The 23256-nt window shown below is 37.4% G+C and overlaps 1 protein-coding gene across 1 annotated transcript in view; it reads left to right on the forward strand.

Annotated features, from left to right (window-relative positions):
* The first annotated feature begins 2552 nt into the window (after positions 1-2552).
* The window catches only part of LOC126154933 (ankyrin-1-like), a 191158-nt gene continuing 170454 nt past the window's right edge, over positions 2553-23256 (forward strand). Inside the window, exon 1 of the mRNA XM_049916196.1 lies at positions 2553-2622. Within this exon, the coding sequence (XP_049772153.1) occupies positions 2605-2622 (18 nt within the window). The 5' untranslated portion in view covers positions 2553-2604. The remainder of the gene's footprint in view (positions 2623-23256) is intronic.

Genomic DNA, 23256 nt, shown 5'->3' on the forward strand with positions numbered 1-23256 from the left:
ATGAACTGATAATATTTAATTCACACAAGCAGTTGCCATCTTACTCCAAGAAATAAAGCTTACTGAAGGTTGAATTCCAGGCGACGCCGTAGCCACTGCGGCGCAATTTGACCATGAAAGCACGCTATGCATAGATTGCCGCACATGTTTCGTTCAGTATCTCACAAACCTATCAAAAGTGGCACGCGAGGAGTGGATTAAGAATTTTCCTGCTCAGGTAGTCTCGGTTCAATGAGTACCAAGAAAGACTTCTCATAGTGACAAATTGCAGAATTGCAGGTGGATATGAAACTCGCACAGGTTCGCAACAAATTTTATTTTTAGCATCAACACAAAATGTCACACCGGAAATTGCGCTCGTTCGTCTTTGAGTAAAAATATAAAAATACCTAACAAATACACCCTACTAGCACAGAACAGAATTCGTCATACCCCGCGTCAAACCTAATGTTCCTGAAAGCTTTGGTTTTTTTTAAAAAAAAAAAAGTACTGGACCCGCAGGGGAAAAGGAATCAGTATGGCATTTTGAAGCTTTTGACCAACCATTATCCATTTCGAAGCGTCTGTTAAGTCAAAGTACTTATTTTCGCGAACGCTTGTTTACTTGCTCGGCGATTTTGCACTTGTGAACTTAACAAATTCAAAATGTTCAAATGTGTGTGAAATCTTATGGGACTTAACTGCTAAGGTCATCAGTCCCTAAGCTTACACACTACTTAACCTAAATTACCCTAAGGACAAACACACACCCATGCCCGAGGGAGGACTCGAACCTCCCCCGGGACCAGCCGCGTAGTCTATGACTGCAGCGCCTTAACACAGTAACATATTAGCATCAGCTTTCGTCACCTGTTATCATATTAGAATCTCTGGCATACGTACGACGAGAATGCGTTAACCTAGGATGCTTCTCCATCACAACTAAAGAAAGCAAAGCAGGGCAAAACCGACATTAAAACGATATTCTTCCGTTTTTTTTTTTTCGATACGAAGAAGATAGTTCACCATGAATTTGTTCCCCAGGGCATCATCAGTTAACCAAAACTACTAGTATATTAAAATGCTAAGACTATTATGGGAAATAGTAGACCTACGGTCGAAATTGTTTAACGAAATCCATGGTGGCGACCAAAGATTTGACTCGTCCACTCAGGACGCGTTCGAGAACATTTTTCCACACAAGCGACGTATCAGTTGGCATCCCTCCTCCCCCTCTTAGATATTAGTTGCCACTGCTTGGATTACTGGTCAGATATTTAAATCTACTGATCGTAAAAATGAGTTCTTCTTTTGAAATAAGAACTACTAGACATTCCTCTTAACAGAAACAAATTTCTGAATCGTAATCTCATATTAAATATTAAAAGAAGAAACAATTCTTTTCTCCTGAAGATAATTCATATATAAAAAGCTTTTAGTGAAAGCAGAATGAACTTGGCCCACTGTCATTTTTAATGTTTTATGCTTGGCTTCTAGATTCAGTAAAAATGTGCTGTCTATTAAGCTGAGTGGAACGAATGAAAACATAAAATTTCCATTTCTAGTTTAATAATGGAACTTTTTCATTCTGTACTTAACTAAGAATTACAGTTCGCACTGGAAAAAAACGGCATAAATACAAACAAGATTAATTAAGATAAATGATAAGGGAAGGTTGAATGTCAGACCATACTGTCACAGCAAATCCACATGTGAGCGAAAGAAGCACGATGTTAAACAAATTAAATGTCCTGAAAACAATTTTTCGGGTAAGTCTTTTGGAGAATATGTGGACAATATTGCACAATATCAACTTCCAGTAAAAAATATCCATTTTTAACCACTATCACGTATTGGTTCCCTTAAGCGATTTAGGGGATCCACGGAAAACTTAAATCTATATGACCGTTCCTGGTCTTGAACCGTCGTCCCCATGATTGCACGTCTACAGTGCTAACCATAGTAACCGCAGTTCCACCTCGCTCAGCTGAGTATTGCTAGCAGAGATGTGAGAAAACAGAGGAAACTGGAATGCAAGACGTAATTACTATTGTAACCGAAAAGTAAATTGTGACGTCGGGACACACATGGATAGTAGACGTACAAAGGGAATACTTTGCTGGTTACTTTTCAAAGCGGCTTTCAGCATTACAAACCTGCGCATGCATCTCCATAACAGGGCTGAGGGGATAATTTATTGAATAAAGGAAACATAGATGTTTGAACGCTGAGAACAATTGAAAACCGAACAGTCATTGTACTGCAACGTAGCGTTACCATAGGAACAAAAACATCAGCTTCAAGATTTTGTCCACATCGTGTCATCTAACGTTATGTAGTACATCCACTCCAACACTCACAATCGGCCGAGACTGACAAGTTTCATACATCTTTAGACACATGTAATATTTAGTGGACTGCTTTGCTTTCTTGCATAATAAAAACAGAACAGAAACAGTGTCACATTCATCTGTTACTGCATAAACTCGCAGATTCAAAGCTGACTTGTGTTCAGATGAAAAGACTACGTTTGTTGGTAGTACTGTAGTGATAATTTGGAGCTAATAATCCCTCCTTCGCCGCTCTCGCGTCGCGTGCAAGAAGACCTTCACCAGCGTAGCCGTGATGTTTGCTGCGCAAACGGTGAGTACGGTACCGTACTGTGGCACTGATTTCGAAAATCGTTCATAACAAACAAATATGCTACCTGCTATTTGTAGATTAACCTACGTTTACGACTCTAATTTATTGGGATGTAAGTACTGCGGTGGTCGAACATTTGTAGTTCCTACTGCAGTGTAAAGAATTTGAACGCATTAGTCGCCTGTTAACAGAGCTGTAGGCCTACTATTGTTGTTTCGGGTAAAGACAACGAACATTTAGGTTCCGTAATTTATCAAACATATTAAAGGCGCATTTTGATTAGCCTACAGATATGCTGCAAAGAAATTGAGTGAATTTTTGACTTTCGAAAAATAGAAAAGGCGGTCGGGGCAAAATAAACATAAAATATTCCAAAAACGCGATCCCTGTTTGCGTGTAGGTAATTGTTTCAGAATAAACGTTCAGTGAACCTAAAAGAAGGAGCATCATGTAGGCAATCATTTAAGTCACTTACGACGTTAACCCCACTTAGTATATACAGGAACCTTGGTTATAACTGGAAATATTTAAATTATTATGCTTTTCAATTAATGCTAGACGATACAACCATATGTATTCTTAAAAGGCCAAACCAGGCTTGTTACTTCAGAAGCAGGTAGCCTATCTAACAGCTTCCAGGGACAATAACAATCCGAGTTTCATTATTTCATATAACTTAATTTTAATAATCAACAGCCTCAGTTGAACCGTTTACTTAGTGGACAAACGGTAGTTACTATTATTCTGAAGAAGGTTGGGTTATCCCGACTGAAACCTAGGTAAATTCTAGGTAGACGGTGCTACTGAAGCTGTTGATTGTTAAAATTAAAATTGATATTTATACAGTTGCTGACATGTTGAAGATATTTAATTTCATATAACTATTAACCGAATGGAAACATTTAAAATACTGTTTTTATCCATTAAGAGATATACATAGAGTTGTTCCCCAGAATCCTTGAAAATATAAGCTCTACAAAATTTCTTGGAATATGGATCCATGAAGATCTAAGATGGATCCAACATGCAAAATACATTAACGATAAATTGAATACCATTTGTTACACTATCAAAATTCTTTCTGGTTGCATATCGAAAGAGACACTAAGAAATGTGTACCTTGCCCAAGCAGATTGCGATATGGCATAATCTTTTGGGGAAATGCATCTACCAGCAAAAGTTCTTTTATTTGCCAAAAGAGAATTGTAGGAGCCATAGAAAACACTTCCGCAAGAGGCAAATGCAAACCCTTATTTAAGAAACTTCATATCCTTCTAGTACCATGTCTATATATTTTACAAGTACAATAAATTTGTTAGGAAAATCTTAGAAAATAGCAACAGTTTTGTGTCAATTAACCAGAGAGTCCATCTGTATAACACAAGGAGAAAGCAGGAAATACATGTTGAACCCACTTACACAATGCTAAAACAGAATGGACCACTGCAAACAGGAAACAGACTGTACAATAAGCTCCTAATAACATTAAAAAATAAAAATAAAAAATAAAAAACACTTCAGAATTTAAAACTACTGTCCATAAAAAAATTCTGTCCAATATCCTGTGTACAATATAAGTACTGAAAAAGAGATTTTTATGCACAAATAAATACATATATAAATATTTATTGCAAAAGTGTTGAATGTCTTGAAACATCAAAACTTGTTCTGTACCGTACTCTGTGTGTAAACCTGAATACCTTAGTACAAAAGTGTGTCACCTTCACTGTTTTACTTTAGTAATGGAATTTTAAGTGTATACAGTACTTTTGAATTTCCGTGTTATTTGCTTATATGTTTTTTCCCTTAATAATGTGAACTTATTTACAAATAGTGTGCAATTCTGAATCTTTCACAAAATATCCGCCTACACCCTTGTCTGTTTCTTGGCATTACACATGTATTGTATGAACACTTGTATCATTATAACACCACTGACATAATCATTTTAACCATGTACCATCTCATCTCCATTTTTGACTTGTCCTATATCATCATGTATTTCTCTGCACACAATGTATGATCTACAGGATTAATAAAATTACAGTTACAATTAAATATAATCCCACATCAAATGTTTAACACAATAAGCACATATACATATCGAGCCAGCATAGTTCATAGTGCACAAATTACCCATAATTTTTCAATAAGTGTTTGAGAATGAATACTCTTCACGACTTACAATACACTTAACACATAATTTCAAATCCTTTCGAAACTTTTCTTGCTGGCATTTTACCAAAATAGTGAAAGCGAATTTCAAATCCTTTCGAAACTTTTCTTGCTGGCATTTTACCAAAATAGTGAAAGCGAAAAAAGTTTATCACTTACTACATTTTCATAGTTAATGCAGTAAAACTTCAGTATCAGACATGATTTTTGAATTTATTACTTCTTTATTGCTTGTTCGCAATACATTTTGCAGACGACACACATATATTTCACTGGATTACCCACTAAATGATATCACTGTACAGTGCACAGTCCAGAGGATGTGACATCATGAGCATTACGATGCGTGAAAGTCTACCTTAATATATTTACTCATTTGTAATGTAATCAGATGCTGAAAATTTTGTAAACAGAGGAGTTCAATTGTTTCTCGTGGTGGGTGTTACTGGTAACACTAGAAATGAAATCAATTCCATGAGCCCATACCCAAAGCCATGTAATTGTAAGTGACAAGATCTTATGCTAGTTCGAAACCCCAAAAATACTCCCTTCGAACTAAAGAGACACAAACAAAAAAAGCATATTTAAAAATGTTTTGGTAGAAAAAGCTTTCTATAGCATAGATGATTTTCCTCTGGCATACAGTGTAAGCACCATATGTAATATGATACTGTGTAAGCTGCATTATTGGGTACCATACCATACTTCACATTAATAACCAGATACATCTTATAATCCTTGCTCTAAAGCATTCAGAGGAAATATGTTAGTTATGTAATATGGTGCATGCATTTTAAAATAGGCCTCTGTGATTACATAACTATGATTGTCTGACTGCTAGTTACTGCACATAGTACCTTTCCATGCTTGATGTACACTTTTGACTTGATCCATACAATTATGGTACAATTACAAATTGTGATCATTCATATTTTAACAACTGAAACTGGATTCCTGTATTGTTTTGCACAGTAAAAAGTATTTTTATCATGTCAGGCTGTTACAATACTTCTAACTTATACTCATCAGATTACGACAAATTATGCTACTGAAAGTATTGTCTGTTTTCACTGTGATCTATCTGTTCAAACATATCATGTGTGGTGTATTATGAATAAAGGATCCTGGTTGCAAGAGCAGTAGTAATATTATGTTTTGTGTTATTTATGTAGATGTAATGCCAATGGCAAAGCACCACACAAATATTAAAACAGTTACTGGCTAGTTAGATGGGGTTTCCATTTGATTCTGAGGATCAACTGAAAATTTTGGAGAAGGGAACTCTGGAATAGTGTTCACTGAACTTCAAGACTCACAGGCAAGTTGGTTGATGGTGAAGAAACATCACTTGGTATTATTCTTTCTATTTTTAATTTTCTGTACCCATCACCATTAGTCACCCCTAGAATCTCCTACACATTGGAGTCCTACCAAATTTTATAACCTGTCATTTTAAGCTCCCTAGAGGAAATGTTCAGTCAGGTAAATTGGGGAAAAAGTAAAAGAAATTTGCATTAATGGAATGTATCTGAATCAGCATCAGTTTGCTGAAGACATTGGACTATTTACTTTTTGAACATTCATACTTCCATTATGAATAGAAAAGACTGCTAGAGGAAGTTTGAATATAAACTTAAAAATCAGTCACATTGAGACTTAAATAATTTATGATCAACTCAGTGTGCAAAAACTGGCATGAATGTACAATGATGTCATAGTCACTTGATGAGTTTTTGTATGTAAAGGTCTACATCTACCTTTATACTCCACAAGCCACCCAATGGTGTGTGGCGGAGGGCATGTTACGTGCCAGTGTCATTACCTCCCTTTCCTGTTCCAGTCACGTATGGTTCGTGGGAAGAACGACTGCCGGAAAGCCTCCGTGCGCACTCGAATCTCTCTAATTTTACATTCGTGATCTCCTGAGGAGGTATAAGTTGGGGGAAGCAATATATTCAATACCTCATCGAGAAACACACCCTCTCGAAACCTGGACAGCAAGCTACACCGTGATGCAGAGCGCCTCTCTTGCAGACTCTGCCACTTGAGTTTGCTAAACATTTCCGTAATGCTATCGTGCTTACCAAATAACCCTGTGACGAAACGCACCGCTCTTCTTTGTATCTTCTCTATCTCCTCCGTCAACGCGACCTGGCACGGATGCCACACTGATGAGCAATACTCAAGTATAGGTCGAACGAGTGTTTTGCAAGCCACCTCGTTTGTTGATTGACTACATTTTCTAAGGACTGTCCCAATGAATCTCAACCTGGCACCTGCCTTACCAACAGTTAATTTTATATGATCATTCCACTTCAAATCGTTCCACATGCATAGTCCCAGATATTTTACAGAAGCAACTGCTACCAGTGTTTGTTCCGCTATCATATAATCATACGATAAAGGATCCTTCTTTCTATGTATTAGCAATATATTACATTTGTCTATGTTAAGGGTCAGTTGCCACTCCCTGCACCAAGTGCCTATCCGCTGCAGATCTTCCTGCATTTCGCTGCAATTTTATAATGCTGCAACTTCTCTGTATAGTACAGCATCATCCGTGAAAAGCCGCATGGAACTTCTGACACTATCTACTAGGTCATTTATATATATGGTCATTTATATATATTGTGAAAAGCTACACTGGCACATATGGGTGGAGACTGTAAAGTGTGGAGAAATCTTCCACAGTGACAATGACAGGGTGAATAGAAAATAAATAATCAAAACAGTAACAATGGAATGGAGAGTTATTAATGAGATAAACAACATTTTTAAAACTAAGCATCCACTATGCCTGCAGTGGAAAGATTGTAATCAATGTGTATTGTCAGTTTTGACATATTGATGAGGCATAGAATTTTAATACTAAAACTATTTAAAGACATAGCAATGGGGGATTTATACTGAGAAATACTAGGACATACAGTATAACAAACAAAATCGGTGAATGAACTGGAGTTGAAGTTGTAATGAAAGTAAAATGTAGATGGGGTGCATGGAGTCATGTGAATCCATAATACATGGACTAGGGAATTTCTTTGACGGAACAGAAAAGGTAAGAGAACACATAGGTAAAAGTGTAATAGAGGTGTGTACATGACATTAGTAATCATGCAAGAGCAAATTAGAAATCGTTCAACAGCTACACTGGCGCATATGGGTGAAGATTGTAAAGTGTAGAGAAATCTAGAGAGGGTTGTTTATTCTGCAGAGGATGGAAAATGTTTGAATCTGACTTAACATTTATGGGGACAGTGTACATCATGTCAGGATGGCTAACTTTAGGAAGCACAGTTGAAATTATATGGACCCTCCAGATTAAGATGTTCATTCCTACAGTGATGTTTCTTACTGCTTATCTTGCTGTACATATACATTATACATATTCAAATGTTCACTCATCTCCTGAAAATAAAAAAAAAACCTTCTCATCCCCACTTTTTTTATTATTGAATAGTTTTCTGTATTCAGTAGGGGCGAGTGTTGCACATTGGTACACATTCCAGACTTTTGACTCTAGCCAGCCCCTGAAATTTATAAGTGCTGCAGTTGAGGAAGTCTTGTCAGTGTCATCTACTTGTTACATCATTACACTACTGGACACCAAATAATCACTACATGAAAACAAATTAAGCAGAAGCAATTAAAAGTTGAGACATATTAAAATAGAATCTGTTGTAAACTTATACCAATTTTTGTTTTCAAGACAGGTAAAATTTGTTGTTGTTGTTGTTGTGGTCTTCAGTCCTGAGACTGGTTTGATGCAGCTCTCCATGCTAATCTATCCTGTGCAAGTCCCTTCATCTCCCAGTACCTACTGCAACCTACATCCTTCTGAATCTACTTAGTGTATTCATCTCTTGGTCTCCCTCTACGATTTTTACCCTCCACACTGCCCTCCAATGCTAAATTTGTGATCCCTTGATGCCTCAGGACATGTCCTACCAACCGATCCCTTCTTCTAGTCAAGTTGTGCCACAAACTTCTCTTCTCCCCAATCCTATTCAGCACCTCCTCATTAGTTACGTGATCTACCCACCTAATCTTCAACATTCTTCTGTAGCACCACATTTCGAAAGCTTCTATTTTCTTCTTGTCCAAACTGTTTATTGTCCATGTTTCACTTCCATACATGGCTACACTCCATACAAATATTTTCAGAAACAACTTCCTGACACTTAAATCTATACTCGATGTTAACAAATTTCTCTTCTTCAGAAACGCTTTCCTTGCCATTGCCAGTCTACATTTTATATCCTCTCTACTTCGACCATCATCAGTTATTTTGCTCCCAAAATAGCAAAACTCCTTTACTACTTTAAGCGTCTCATTTCCTAATCTAATTCCCGCAGCATCACCCGACTTAATTCGACTACATTCAATTATCCTCGTTTTACTTTTGTTGATGTTCATCTTTTATCCTCCTTTCAAGACACTGTCCATTCCGTTCAGCTGCTCTTCCAAGTCCTTTGCTGTCTCTGACAGAATTACAATGTCATCGGCGAACCTCAATGTTTTTATTTCTTCTCCGTGGACTTACATACATACTCCGAATTTTTCTTTTGTTTTCTTCACTGCTTGCTCAATATACAGACTGAATAACATCGGGGACAGGCTACAACCCTGTCTCACTCCCTTCCCAACCGCTACTTCCCTTTCATACCCCTCAACTCTTATAACTGCCATCTGGTTTCTGTACAAATTGTAAATAGCCTTTCGCTCCCTGTATTTTACCCCTGCCACCTTCAGAATTTGAAAGAGAGTATTCCAGTCAACATTGTCAAAAGCTTTCTCTAAGTCTACAAATGCTAGAAATGTAGGTTTGCCTTTCCTTAATCTGTTTTCTAAGATAAGTTTTAGGGTTGGCATTGATCACGTGTTCCAACATTTCTACGGAATCCAAACTAATCTTCCCCGAGGTCGGCTTCTACCATTTTTCCATTCATCTGTAAATAATTCGCGTTGGTATTTTGCAGCTGTGGCTTATTAAACTGATAGTTCGGTAATTTTCACATCTGTCAACACCTGCTTTTTTTGGGATTGGTATTATTATATTCTTCTTGAAGTCTGCGGGTATTTCGCCTGTCTCATACATCTTGCTCACCAGATGGTAGAGTTTTGTCAGAACTGGCTCTCCCAAGGCCGTCAGTAGTTCCAATGGAATGTTGTCTACTCCCGGGGCCTTGTTTCGACTCAGGTCTATCAGTGCTCTGTCAAACTCTTCACGCAGTATCGTATCTCCCATTTCATCTTCTTCTACATCCTCTTCCATTTCCATTATATTGACCTCAAGTACGTCGCCCTTGCAGAGATCCTCTATATACTCCTTCCATCTTTCTGCTTTCCCTTCTTTGCTTAGAACTGGGTTTCCATCTGAGCTCTTGATATTCATACAAGTGGCTCTCTTTTCTCCAAAGGTCTCTTTAATTTTCCTGTAGGCTGTATCTATCTTACCCCTAGTGAGATAAGCCTCTACATCCTTACATTTGTCCTCTAGCCATGCCTGCTTAGCCATTTTGCACTTCCTGTCGATCTCATTTTTGAGATGTTTGTATTCCTTTTTGCCTGCTTCATTTACTGCGTTTTTATATTTTCTCCTTTCATCAATTAAATACAATATTTCTTCTGTTACCCAAGGATTTCTACTAGCCCTCATCTTTTTACCTACTTGATCCTCTGCTGCCTTCACTACTTCATCCCTCAGAGCTACCCATTCTTCTTCTACTGTATTTCTTTCCCCCATTCCTGTCAATTGTTCCCTTATGCTGTCCCTGAAACTCTGTACAACGGCTAGTTTAGTCAGTTTATCCAGGTCCCATCCCCTTAAATTCCCACCTTTTTGCAATTTCTTCAGTTTTAATCTACAGTCCATAACCAATGGATTGTGGTCAGAGTCCACATCTGCCCCTGGAAACGTCCTACAATTTAAAACCTGGTTCCTAAATCTCTGTCGTACCATTATATAATCTATCTGATACCTTTTAGTGTCTCCAGGATTCTTCCATGTTTACAACCTTCTTTTATGATTCTTGAACCAAGTGTTAGCTATAATTAAGTTATGCTCTGTGCAAAATTCTACCAGACGCCTTCCTCTTTCATTTTTTAGCCCCAAGCCATATTCACCTACTATGTTTCCTTCTCTCCCTTTTCCTACTGTCGAATTCCAGTGACCCATGACTATTAAATTTTCGTCTCCCTTCACTACCTGGATAATTTCTTTTATCTCATCATACATTTCTTCAATTTCTTCGTCATCTACAGAGCTAGTTGGCATATAAACTTGTACTACTGTAGTAGGCATGGGCTTCGTGTCTATCTTGGCCACAATAATGCGTTCACTATGCTGTTGGTAGTAGCGTACCCGCACTCCAATTTTTTTATTCATTATTAAACCTACTCCTGCATTACCCCTATTTTATTTTGTATTTATAACCCTGTATTCACCTGACCAGAAGTCTTGTTCCTCCTGCCACCGAACTTCACTAATTCCCACTGTATCTAACTTTAACCTATCCATTTCCCTTTTTAAATTTTCTAACCTACCTGCCCGATTAAGGGATCTGACATTCCATGCTCCGATCTGTAGAATGCCAGTTTTCTTTCTCCTGATAACGACGTCCTCTTGAGTAGTCCCCGACCGGAGATCCGAATGGGGGACTATTTTACCTCCGGAATATTTTACCCAAGAGGATGCCATCATCATTTAACCATACAGTAAAGCTGCATGCCCTCGGGAAAAATTACGGCTGTAGTTTCCCCTTGCTTTCAGCCGTTCGCAGTACCAGCACAGCAAGGCCGTTTTGGTTAGTGTTACAAGGCCAGATCAGTCAATGATCCAGACTGTTGCCCCTGCAACTACTGAAAAGGCTGCTGCCCCTCTTCAGGAACCACAGGTTCGTCTGGCCTCTCAACAGATACCCCTCCGTTGTGGTTGCACCTACGGTACGGCTATCTGTATCTTTGAGGCACGCAAGCCTCCCAACCAATGGCAAGGTCCATGGTTCATGGGGGGGAGGAGGCAAAATTATTAAGACATTAAAATAACTCAGTGAATGTGCAAGCACCTCATGTTCCGTGGTATAAGTCCTCCTTCTGTTTCAAGGTACAATAATGTGGCACATGACCTACAAAGTATGGCTTAACAGTTCGCATGTTATAGAAATAGTTTTAAAAATATAAACACTTTACTCGCCATAAAGTTCTGTACCCGAAGAATTAACAATATGTTACAACTAGCTCTAACATATTATACAGCACATAAATATGTTGAACATGAAATATATGTAAATGCTGCATAAAACATAACGTCATGTCTAACAACAACAAAAAGTGTAGAAAATGGCATTTCTTCATGCGGTTCCAAAATCAGTCATTACACTGAGGAACCAACCAAAAACTATCAAGTGTTTGTAGGTACACTATCCCCTTGGTATGACACTCTCCCCTGCTTGTATTGACTGTGGGCTGTTTATTTCAATTTATTTTTTCAGTTTTCTTCTTCTTTTTTTTTCCGCAGTTTGGATGGTAGACATACTACATGGCATGTCTTTTCTCATTTCAGTAAGAATTTAATGCATTTTGCTTGAACTTAAGTCTTTCGTTGCTCTTAACAGAACTTTAATAAATGCAAAATAAGACCCATTTAAGTCAATTAAATTGAATCAGTATTGCAGTAGAAACAAGTATTAGAGGTGTCAGTAGGTGCAAAAGTGAGTGTTCACATCACTGTTCATAGAGATTACAGATGATATAACAGTGCCTACATACGTGTTGGAAATGAGTATTGCAGTTCTGTTCAGGACTAGGTAAATAATGTATTTGTTTGTGAGTTTATTGGCTCAAAAGTGTTTCTAAATCCTTGCAAAAGTTAAATCAAATCCTGCTGCTGACTGCTTGGACTTTGCAAGCTCTTTCACATCTCATTTGATCTACCATTGACACTCCTTATGGGGGTAGTGATACAAATACAAGTGTTTAATTCCTACTTTGAGCATATTTACAAGCAGTTGGTGTCATCACTGTTAACACAATAATAATATAAACTTGGGGAAATGCCATTAACTACAATTTAATAATCCAAGATGGATACAATACATATTTATGCAAATGTCAATAACAACAGAAAGTTTCCTAGATCAATTACAAAATAATTGAACTATATAGTTCAGTGAATGGCAAATAAATAATCAAACAGATAATTAACAATAAGTACATGAAACAGTAATAACATAGTTCCAGAGTGTGGCATTTATATAGTTTTCAGTTAACTTATTGTTCATTCTCATAAGGAGAGTGGGTCATTTGTCACATACTCAAGGAATGCTTGAGCAGTGTAAATTACTTTACTTTTCATCCACCTCAAAAGACTAGTTTTAAATTTATTTACTGGCACTGTGTAGGCATTTTCAGGTAATTTGTTGAAGTAGGCAGGACCAAGATATTTATTACTGTTATGTGTTTTGTAAATTAATTACAAATTGGTTTCCAGTGTTTGTCTGTAACCTTTTGACTTCAATATCTATACTTTTCCATACATTTGTCTTTGTTCCCATGCCTCAAAAACTGTTTCTGGTTGTACTGTATTTGGCAGATTAGTGATCTCATAGATAGGAGTAGATTAAGCAAGAACACCTTTACGTTGGAAAAACTTGGTATGCCATCTAACTAAATTGCTTTATGGAATTACTGTGCTTATTTTTGTAACTCCAGAAGAATGTGGGAGGTGAAGATAATCTCCATGGCTACAAAACAGACCATGTTAATGTACTATTGATCATTCTGTTCTGTATTATAAACTGTTAACTTCACACTTCTACATTTGAATGTTTTGAGTAAGAGATCATATACTGGAATAATTTTACTCAAGCATTCAGTGTAACATGAGCACTGCCGGTACTGTCAATGTTTTCAATAGTCTGTTTTTAGAGTAGCCTAAATATGCCAGAGAGCCAGAGCTGCCAAATTACTACACAAAGTAGCAACAGTCAGTGAGAATTGCAGATTGGACAGTGCAAAGGGTAAGAATCAAAGTACACCTTAACTTTTCCATCAAGATGTAAGAAACTTTTTAAATAATGAAGAGGAGATTCTCACATAACTAAAGTTAACTGAAAATATCAAAGGGTGGCTGTACAAATATGTTACAGATAACATTTGTAAATTACAGAAATTAAACAGATGCACCTAAATATGTACATGTTCATATTATATTACCATAGGCATAATATAATGAAATAGGTAATGACTACATGATCAAAAAGTGGAATAAAGTTTGAGCCATAGACCTATTTGAATACTGCATGGAACAATGCTTTGAGTGCTGTGTTTTACTAGCAGACTTGTAAACAACCAAGTAGCATTTTTGTAATTTACATGTGATTTAACAGTCATCATCTGTATGAAATATTATTCCAAATTATTCACTGAATGTGAACTTCATGACATCAATTTTAGGTCTTTCTCAAGCCTCATGGGTTCACTTTGTTGCTTGCTTTGTACAAACATGCAGAGATTTGTCAGACATGGTTGGCAGCCTCTGTGTGATGAAAAGCATCTCCCTTTTTTGTTTAATGGAATTATTTCTGGGTCCAGTAATTAGTTTGACATGGGCTTCCGTAGAATGAATAATGCCTCTGAATCAAGCGGAGAAACAAATGTCACAGTAATGACAACAACAACACTTAACCACCACATGCTCGCACTGTTGCCTTGTTTGTAGGTACATACAGAACCTTGTGTAGCATCACTGTCAACACTGTTTACTATCATAGCAATCTGTCAGTCACAAAGCTGTTTTTCTCTTTTTCCCCCAAAGGTAACTCTTTTTGTCTTAATCTATGTGGCAATAAATAAATACAGAATTAATTAAGGTAATAATCTGTGTAAGTAGATTACTGTTTCCATAATTGGTTATTAACATGCTTTCAACAAGTAGCTTGCACTGACTGTTTTTTGGTAGTTAATGCAGAATTGGATTCATTCCACATCCCTAGAGGTTCTCCTACATCAACAAAATATGATTTGTGAATGAATGAATATCAGAAGTGGTGGGCGGGGAGGGGGGGGGGATATTCACATTATTGTAAAGAAGCACCATGTTTTATTGCACATTTAGCAGATGTTGAATATTGTCTAAACAGACACATGCAGATATTGACAGTAGCATATATAGAACTCCCAGAACATAGTTCTTTGTTCTGCAGCAGCAGAAACAGGAAAATGAGGGGAGAACTTAGCAGACTGAAGAGAGAAAGAGAAGTTAAGAATAGTTTGGAGATCCTTAAAGAGCCACTGCTATTTTACTCACTGATGGTTCAGAATAACGTATCTTGTTGTGTTAGCTCAAGATTCAACACTTTTATAGCTTTTTTTGACATTCACCAAGATTTGTTCCTGCCTGGTGATTGCATTTAACTTGTCCATGATCACCATGGAGTTTAATATTTACTCTGTGTGTAACATCATTTGTCCCTAATTTACTACCACTTTCCTGTGTTCATAGTCCATGTCACACTATATTTGGTTGCACCAACACATTAATGAGCAAAACATTATGACCACTGACCACCATGAGGCTCACTACCACCTAGTAGTGTTGTGGGCAAGTGGTATAGTAAAGAAAGTATATAAGCAGAGTGGAGACAAATGGAGAATCATTCTAGTGATGTAAAGACAACAAATGGGAAGATCCACTGACATGCATGAATTTGACAGAGGACAAAATGTTATGACATGGTGCCTGGGACTGAATGTCTCAGAAATTGCAGAGCTGCTTTGCTATTCATATGCTACTGTATGAGCATCTATAGAAAATGGTTGCAGGATGGTGAAACCATGAGTGGGCTGCAGCGTATTGGAGATCCACATCTCATCACAGAATAATTAGGTCAGAAGATTTCCCTTTCTGTAAAGTAGGATAGATGGCAATCTGTGGCAGATCTGGTAACAGAGTGCAATGCTGATGCAGGCCCAAGTGTTTCAGAGCACATCATTAACTGCCCATTGTTGACAATGGAGCTCTGCAACAGATGACTCTTATGTATTCTGATGTTGACCAAAAAATATTGTCAATTACAATGGGCATTTAATCATCAAAAATGAGCCAGGGATCTATAGAAATTTGTTGCCTGATTATATAAATCATGTTTCTCGGTACATGATGTTAGTGGTCATGTCTGGATGCAGCATCACTGAGTTGGATGGCTGCTCAAAACATGCAGTGCACCACTGAAACAGGCCAGTGGGGACAGTAATATGCTGTGGGAGACATTCACATGAACTTCCATGGGACTTGTGGTAGTATTCAAAGGCATAATGACAGCTGCGGACTATGCAAACATTACGCAGGCAACCTGCATCCCTTCATTTTTTGTTTTCCTCAGCAACAAAGAAGGCAACTTCCAGCAAGACACCTGTCCCAATCATACTATAGTGGTTTGAGGAGCATGGTATTTACCTCAAGTTGGTATCATAGCCATGGAATTAGCCTGATATAAATCCAATGAAACCCATCTGGGGCACTATAGGAGTGCCAGTTACACAGCCGCAAATCATCAACCAATAATTAATAGAAACTGCGTGATAGACATAGACATCTGGTGCCACATATTTCTACAAAATAATTTACCAATGACTTGTCTAATGCATACCATGCAGAATCACTGCTGCATTGCATTTCAAAGATGGACCAAAACAAAATTAATCAGGTGGTCATAATATTTTGGCTCATTAGTATCAGTATAGGAAATCTTGGCTATATGTTCCATTCTCCACAAATAAAAGTCCTTTTAGTTTAGTTAAAGACATAACAACTTCTAGGCCAATACAAACAAGTATAGATATTAAGTACTTACTGTGAAATAAATCAGTATATGCAGTGTTAGAAATAATGTACTAGAATTAGAAAATTATTGTAGAAGTAAGAAAGTGGGTGTTGTTTGCTTAGAGAGGAGAGAAAACTCATAGGATTCCTCCAGTATCATGTCTTGATGTGCCATCTTGATATGCCGTGGACTCAGCAAGTCATTGGAAGTTCCTTGCAAAAATGTTGAGCTATGCTACCTCTATAACCACACATAATTGCAGAAGTATTGCCATTCCAGGACTTTCTGCACCAACTGTCCTCCAAATTACATCCTGTAAATGCATGATGTGATTCATGTAGCCGATATGGTTGACCAGATCATTCGTTCGAATTTTCCAGAATGTTGTTCAAACAAATTTCCAACATATGCGGCCTGGTAACATGGTGCATTGTTATCCATAAAAATTTTATCATTTTTTGTAAACATAAGTCAATGAATGACAGTGAATGGTGTCCCAGTAGCGGTAAATAGTTGGGGATTCAGTCCAGCCCATGTAAACACATCCCACACCATTATTGAGCCACCCGCAGCTTCCCTGTTGACAACCTGGGTTATGGCTTCATGGGGTCTGCACCACACTCTTAATTGTATCAGCAGCTTATACCAACAGAAACTGGGATACATCTGTCTAGGTCACTTTCCACTCATCAAGGTTCCAACAGATATGGTAAATGGAAATAAGTGTTTGGCGTCACTAACCGGGAGGCGCCTCCAGGGCAGGTGCGGCCACCTAGGTGCAGGTCTTATTACATTCGACACCACATTGGGTGACGTGCGCTCTGGATGGGGATGAAATGATGATGGAGACAACACAACACCCAGTCCCTGAGCAGAGAAAATCCCTGACCCAGCCAGGAATCGAACCTGGACCCCTTAGGACGGCAGTCCATCATGCTGACCATTCAGCTATCGGGGCAGACAACAGATATGGTGGTGAGCCCAGGACAGGCACTACAGGCAATGTTGTGCTGCTAGCAAAGACATTTGAGTCGGTTTTCTGCTGCTGTAGTCCATTTATGCTAAATTTTGTCACACTGCCCTGACAGATACATTCGTCATATGTCCCACATTGATTTCTGTGGCTGTTTCACACAGTGTTGCTTGTCGGTTAACACTTAGAACTCTATGCAAATATCACTGCTGTTAGTCATTAAGTGAAGTGCAGGCCGCTAGCCACTGAGTTGCTCATGGTGAGAGATAATGCTTGAAATGTAGTATTGTCAGCATACTCTTGACACTGTGGATCTAGGAATATTGAATTCAGTAACGATTTCCAATATGGAATTTCCAGTATGTCTAGCTCCAACTGTGATGCTGCATTCAAAGTCTGTTAATTCCTGCTGTGTGGCCTTAATGATGCCAGAAACATTTTCACAAGAATCACCTAAGTATAAATGGCAGCTCCACCAATGCTCTGTCCTGTTATCCCTTGCGTACGTGATACTACTGCCATCTTTATATGTGCAGACTGCTGTCCCATGACTTTTGCAAACTCAATGTGTTGAGAATGTTGCATACTGAATCTGACATAAACATTTTTGTTCCACAAGGATATGTTGTTGCTAGCATAATGTGCCAAAAAAAGAAAAAAATGGTGGTGCAGTTTTTGCCAAAGATGGTCTGAAATTCGAAGTTCACTTAAGACAGGTTTGTTGTGAATTAGTTTGTAACTTCAACTGCATAAAGTTGCCAGACCAGAATATGAATCTTTACACATCTCAAAAGAAAGCTGTTGAAAACATTTTAAGAAAATTTTCAACTTGTAGTGAAATAAGCATCAAGGAAAAATGAAAATATGATTATCTGTGGTGTTTTCAATACAGAAATGTCAAACTGTGACAAGGAAGTTTCTAGATCTTTTTTACTGTTCTAAGGTCATTAACTACTACTTGTAAAAAAGCCCCCTTTAATAATGTTATTGTTAACTTTTCTAATGACTTTTTTACCATTCTTTATGCAGATGGATGTTTTTATGAACATGAACCACTATGCCTTAAATTCTTAATTTATGTGGCCGTAGTGTCTGTAGTTGCTTTATAGTTCTTGAGAGTATTTTTGTTCTGTCGTTACAACTAAAAAATGCATGGTTTTTTTCACCAGACGTGTTTTGCTTTATTGAGGTAAAACATCGTCAGTGGTGGTGATTTTTGGTTGATATATCACTTACACTGGGAAATTCCGTCTGTTAGCACATCATTGTTTTTCTGCATTGGACACTGATCATTTTGGTCTAATTTTTAGTTATTGTGCAGCACTATGCCTTTTTTATGTTTTTCACAACACGCTTTTATGCACACCACTGTATTCTGTTTGTTTTTGTCTTTGCCTTTACTCTACAGCAAACTTTCAAGTGACGCCAATGATACTACCCAGGAAAAAAAAAAAAAAAATGTAATGACTTGCATGACAGGTAAAAAAGATGAGTTTGTGAACTTGTTTTCTGATAGATAAAGTTACATAAAGTGGAACTAACTATTGAAACTATGTTTGATAGATGTGTTAGAAATGCTAAGCATTCAGGAAGAAATATAGTTACTGTGAAGCATATATGAAAGTATGGGGACCTCACCATTGATGACATGATATACCAAAAACTAAAATGCTTTGGTAGTGATATTAGTTATTCCTCCCTCCACCACAGGGAGGAATATCTTTCTCAGTCTAGCCATTCTTAGTTGACTGTGAACAATTGTACAGTGTGCATGTGACCTTTCTGTGCGCTCCGTTGTTAGCAATAAGATTCTTGTTAACTTCACTCATTGGCTTCCAGTTTCATTCGGCAACCTTGTGCACCAGAATTCCTACAAAAGTTAACAGTTAAAAGTGACAGTAAACAGCCTGATACAGGTTGTAGGAAATATCTGAAATATAAAAATTCTTATAAAGATAAGCTTATTCAAGCAAAAAAGTTAGTGCGTGAAAGGTTTATAGAAGCTGCTCCAGACAAGTGCAAAGTGACATGCCAGATTACCGCACAAGAGCACTCTCCTACCCACACATAAGAAATGTTAATTGAACCAGACCAACTGAATAGAACTGAAATAAATTGGAAACAGAATTAACTTGACTGGTATTTCTCCACAGAAACTACATGGTAAGCAGCTGCCAGTGAAATAGTGTCATCAGTAGGAAGCTGTCATATCTACAAATGTCTATTGCTTGGGATTTTCTCAGAATCATTAACATTTCAAAAGCTGTACCAGTTTTTCATAAAAAAAATAAATACCCCCAGTATCAGTGATCAGTCTGTATACTTCCAATAATTTTGGAAATATTTGAAATTCTTATACACAATCAACAAAGGGATTATTTTAGATAAAATAACTGCCCTTTAAGGGATTATTTTAGATAAAATAACTTCCTCTCAAGGAATCAGTTTGGGTCCAAATTAGGGGGGTTCCACTTTAGCTGCTCCTGATATTATTAACCAGATCATCACAGCTTCCGAAAATAATAATGCCTTACTTGTTGTATAGGATCTAAGTAAAGCCTTCAATTGTATTCCTTATGAAATACTACTTGGGAAGCTTGAGTTTATAGGTACATAATATATCACTGAAAGTAATTATTTCATACTGAGATAAAGAAAACAATATGTCTTTGTGAGAAATTGACATGATGTGATACCACCCAGCAAGACATTAGTATTGAAATAAATATCACTGGAATCACTACATACTGCAGCAAAATGATTCTCCTCCAATAAACTTCTGTGTAATCCGGTCATCTTCTCTTAGTACTAATGATGTAGGAAAAAAGTCAATTAACTTGTAGGGATTTCATATTTACTCCAAGTTGACCAGGGAAGAAGACATAATTTATATTGGCAAAGTAGTATCCATGGTAAAATAATGTGGAAATTAAGAGATGGAATTACTTCAGAATATCTAAAATCTAAAATTGGCATATTTTGGATTATTCCTCCTTTTTTTCTGTATGTGTGTGTGTGTGTGTGTGTGTGTGTGTGTGTGTGTGAGAGAGAGAGAGAGAGGGGGCGGGGGCAGCTAGTGATACATTGAAAATACGAAAAAATGTGTAATATGAGAAATATGTAGGGCTGACTCAGGAGATCATTATCGACCTGTCTAGAAAACATAAGAGACAATTGTAAAATGGTAGATGTGTGTCTCATCACCATACATTAAACTGAATTTAAAAGAATTTCATATAAGAGGAGATATTCACTAACATGATAATAGAGGCAAAATGAAAACTCATACTCCAAGACACAAACTGATGAAAGCAATCCACTCACCCAGTCAGCTCTCTAATAATCTTTAATAAATTACCACACTCAGTGTGGTCCAATTCTTGGAAATTATTTCAAAGATAATTGCAGAACTGGTTGGCTGAAACCTATTTTATAATATAACAGAGTTTTTTGGTGTACAGATTGTGGGTATGATACATGACAATACAAATGTCTGCTGTTATATATATTTGCAATTAAGTATATCAATAACTATGTATGTCTGTAATTATGTATAAGTGATGGACCCTGTTCCATAGTAAATGTGGTTAATGGTGGATAAAAATTGGAAGTTATGAGATATGAAAACATCGCATTCTGTAGTTAATCGATGCAGTTGTTGAGCCGTATGTACGGTTTCTCTGATTTTAGTGCCCTTAAGGGCCTATTTGCTCTGAGGACTTCACAGTTGCTATTCAGGATGGCGCTCCCATTGTTTCCTATTCTAGCAAGAATTCATCCTGTATCGGAGGTATATTTTCTTCCGTAGGTGCATGATGACTTACAAAGGCCTTCTTGATTTCTCTTGTATTCATGGGCACAAGAATTGTAGTGATAATAACTATAAATTTGGAGATCATAGCTGTTGGTTTTGCACATGTAGGTACCTGTGGACAGGGCATGCCTTTAGTAACAGCTTTCATAAATTTTTGACAAGTTAGTAGTGCTGAAGATGACTGTGCAGTCCCAGAAAGTTTCCTGTGAATTGACTGTATTTTTCTCATATCTTTCTGGTTCTTCTGTCTCAGCTGAGTGAAGCACTAGAGTTGTATAAGTAACACATAGCCTACAACTCCTAATTTTCAGGCTTGTAGTTGGATTGGTGGTACTAAATCTTTCATAACAGAATGTCATCCCAGTTCCAACTTCCAGATTAGAGGAGCAGAGATAAGATTTTAGGGTTGCCAGTTATTTAGCTTAATTTCTTCACCACCAGTAGGAGGTTCATTATTTTCTCTTTTCTCCCACATTTGTGCTGTCAGTGCACTAGAGTATTTGAGTTCCATAGTACAGCCCCATATCTGGAAGCTGTTTTCGTATCTGATACCTGAGGACATGATCTCATGTACATGCAGGTTCACCTTAAAGATGGTACACACTGCCCAAAAGTGTGTTTCTTTGAATATGTATAATATGGTTTTCTGTTCACAATTTAATGACTGGAGAACTAGAAACACACAACAGCATTTTTTTACTAGCACTTACAAGTAGAATCTTATTATAGAGATCACACCATTTAATTATGGACTCTTAAGTTTCAGGAAACATCCAAATTCTCTGCATCAGGAATATAACTCAGAACTGCTGTAATTCTGATGAATTCTGAGGACAGTGATACTAGTCACTTTAGCTTTTGATGTCATAATAAATCAAATTAGAATTGTCTTGCAAATTTTAAAAAAGTAATAGACTATTTACTGGATTACAAGAACAGTTTTCACATTGCTGCCTTTATACTTCAAGTATACTGTTCTGTTAAAACTGTTCAAGCATTCATATTTCTTAATAGTTGCTTTAATTGTAGAGTTCCAGTAGTTCACATTTGGTCATATAACATGTACACTACGACTTCTGCAACGAACATGTTCTGCGAAGTCTACCTTATCTATCCCTATTTAATAAGATACTGAAAATCACAGGTGGGATACAGTGGAATGAGTAAAGTAGCTAATGTAGCATTAGCACTAAGCAGTAAAAAGGGATATAGAAGAACTGGAATATGGTAACTTATTTTATGACTTTGGTCCTTTTTTATTGTCTGTATCTGCATCATCTTGGTACTGTGGCCCATGTGGGGTGAGGGACTGTGGTGACTGGATCAGATGAGATGAACAAGGAAAGAGCAAGGGATAGGCAGGATCAAGGTGGAGGGAGAGACAAGTTCATAACCTTTTTCTCGGCATGGGCAGTAATTAGTTGTCAACTTTTATGAATATCACCACCCTACATTGACCAAGGGCAAAGCTGAATATTGAGATGCAGTTCATGCTACTGAACACTACATGCCAACAACCCTGGCCTTCTGAAATCCTCCCATCCCTCATGAATCACAGATTCTGTGCCCCTGCTCACAGCCTTTGGTAACCCTGTGCCCTGCATCCTCTTCTGATCCATTTCTCATCCCTTTTCCTTCTATTCACTAATCCAATCTAGTGTCTGGGAAAGACAGATACCTGCACTAGCTACAGGAAAATTAAAGAGGATTTTGAAGAAAAGAGTATCACGTGTGTGAATATCAATTCTTATCTCACAAAGTGACTTTTCTGTAATGCATACCATGATGTCTGGTTTATGGGACCCCTATGTTTAAACTAAGATTTAAGTAGTAAATCATGAAAATTT

Source organism: Schistocerca cancellata, chromosome 2 (genome assembly GCF_023864275.1).
Source record: "Schistocerca cancellata isolate TAMUIC-IGC-003103 chromosome 2, iqSchCanc2.1, whole genome shotgun sequence".
Taxonomy (NCBI): domain Eukaryota; kingdom Metazoa; phylum Arthropoda; class Insecta; order Orthoptera; family Acrididae; genus Schistocerca; species Schistocerca cancellata.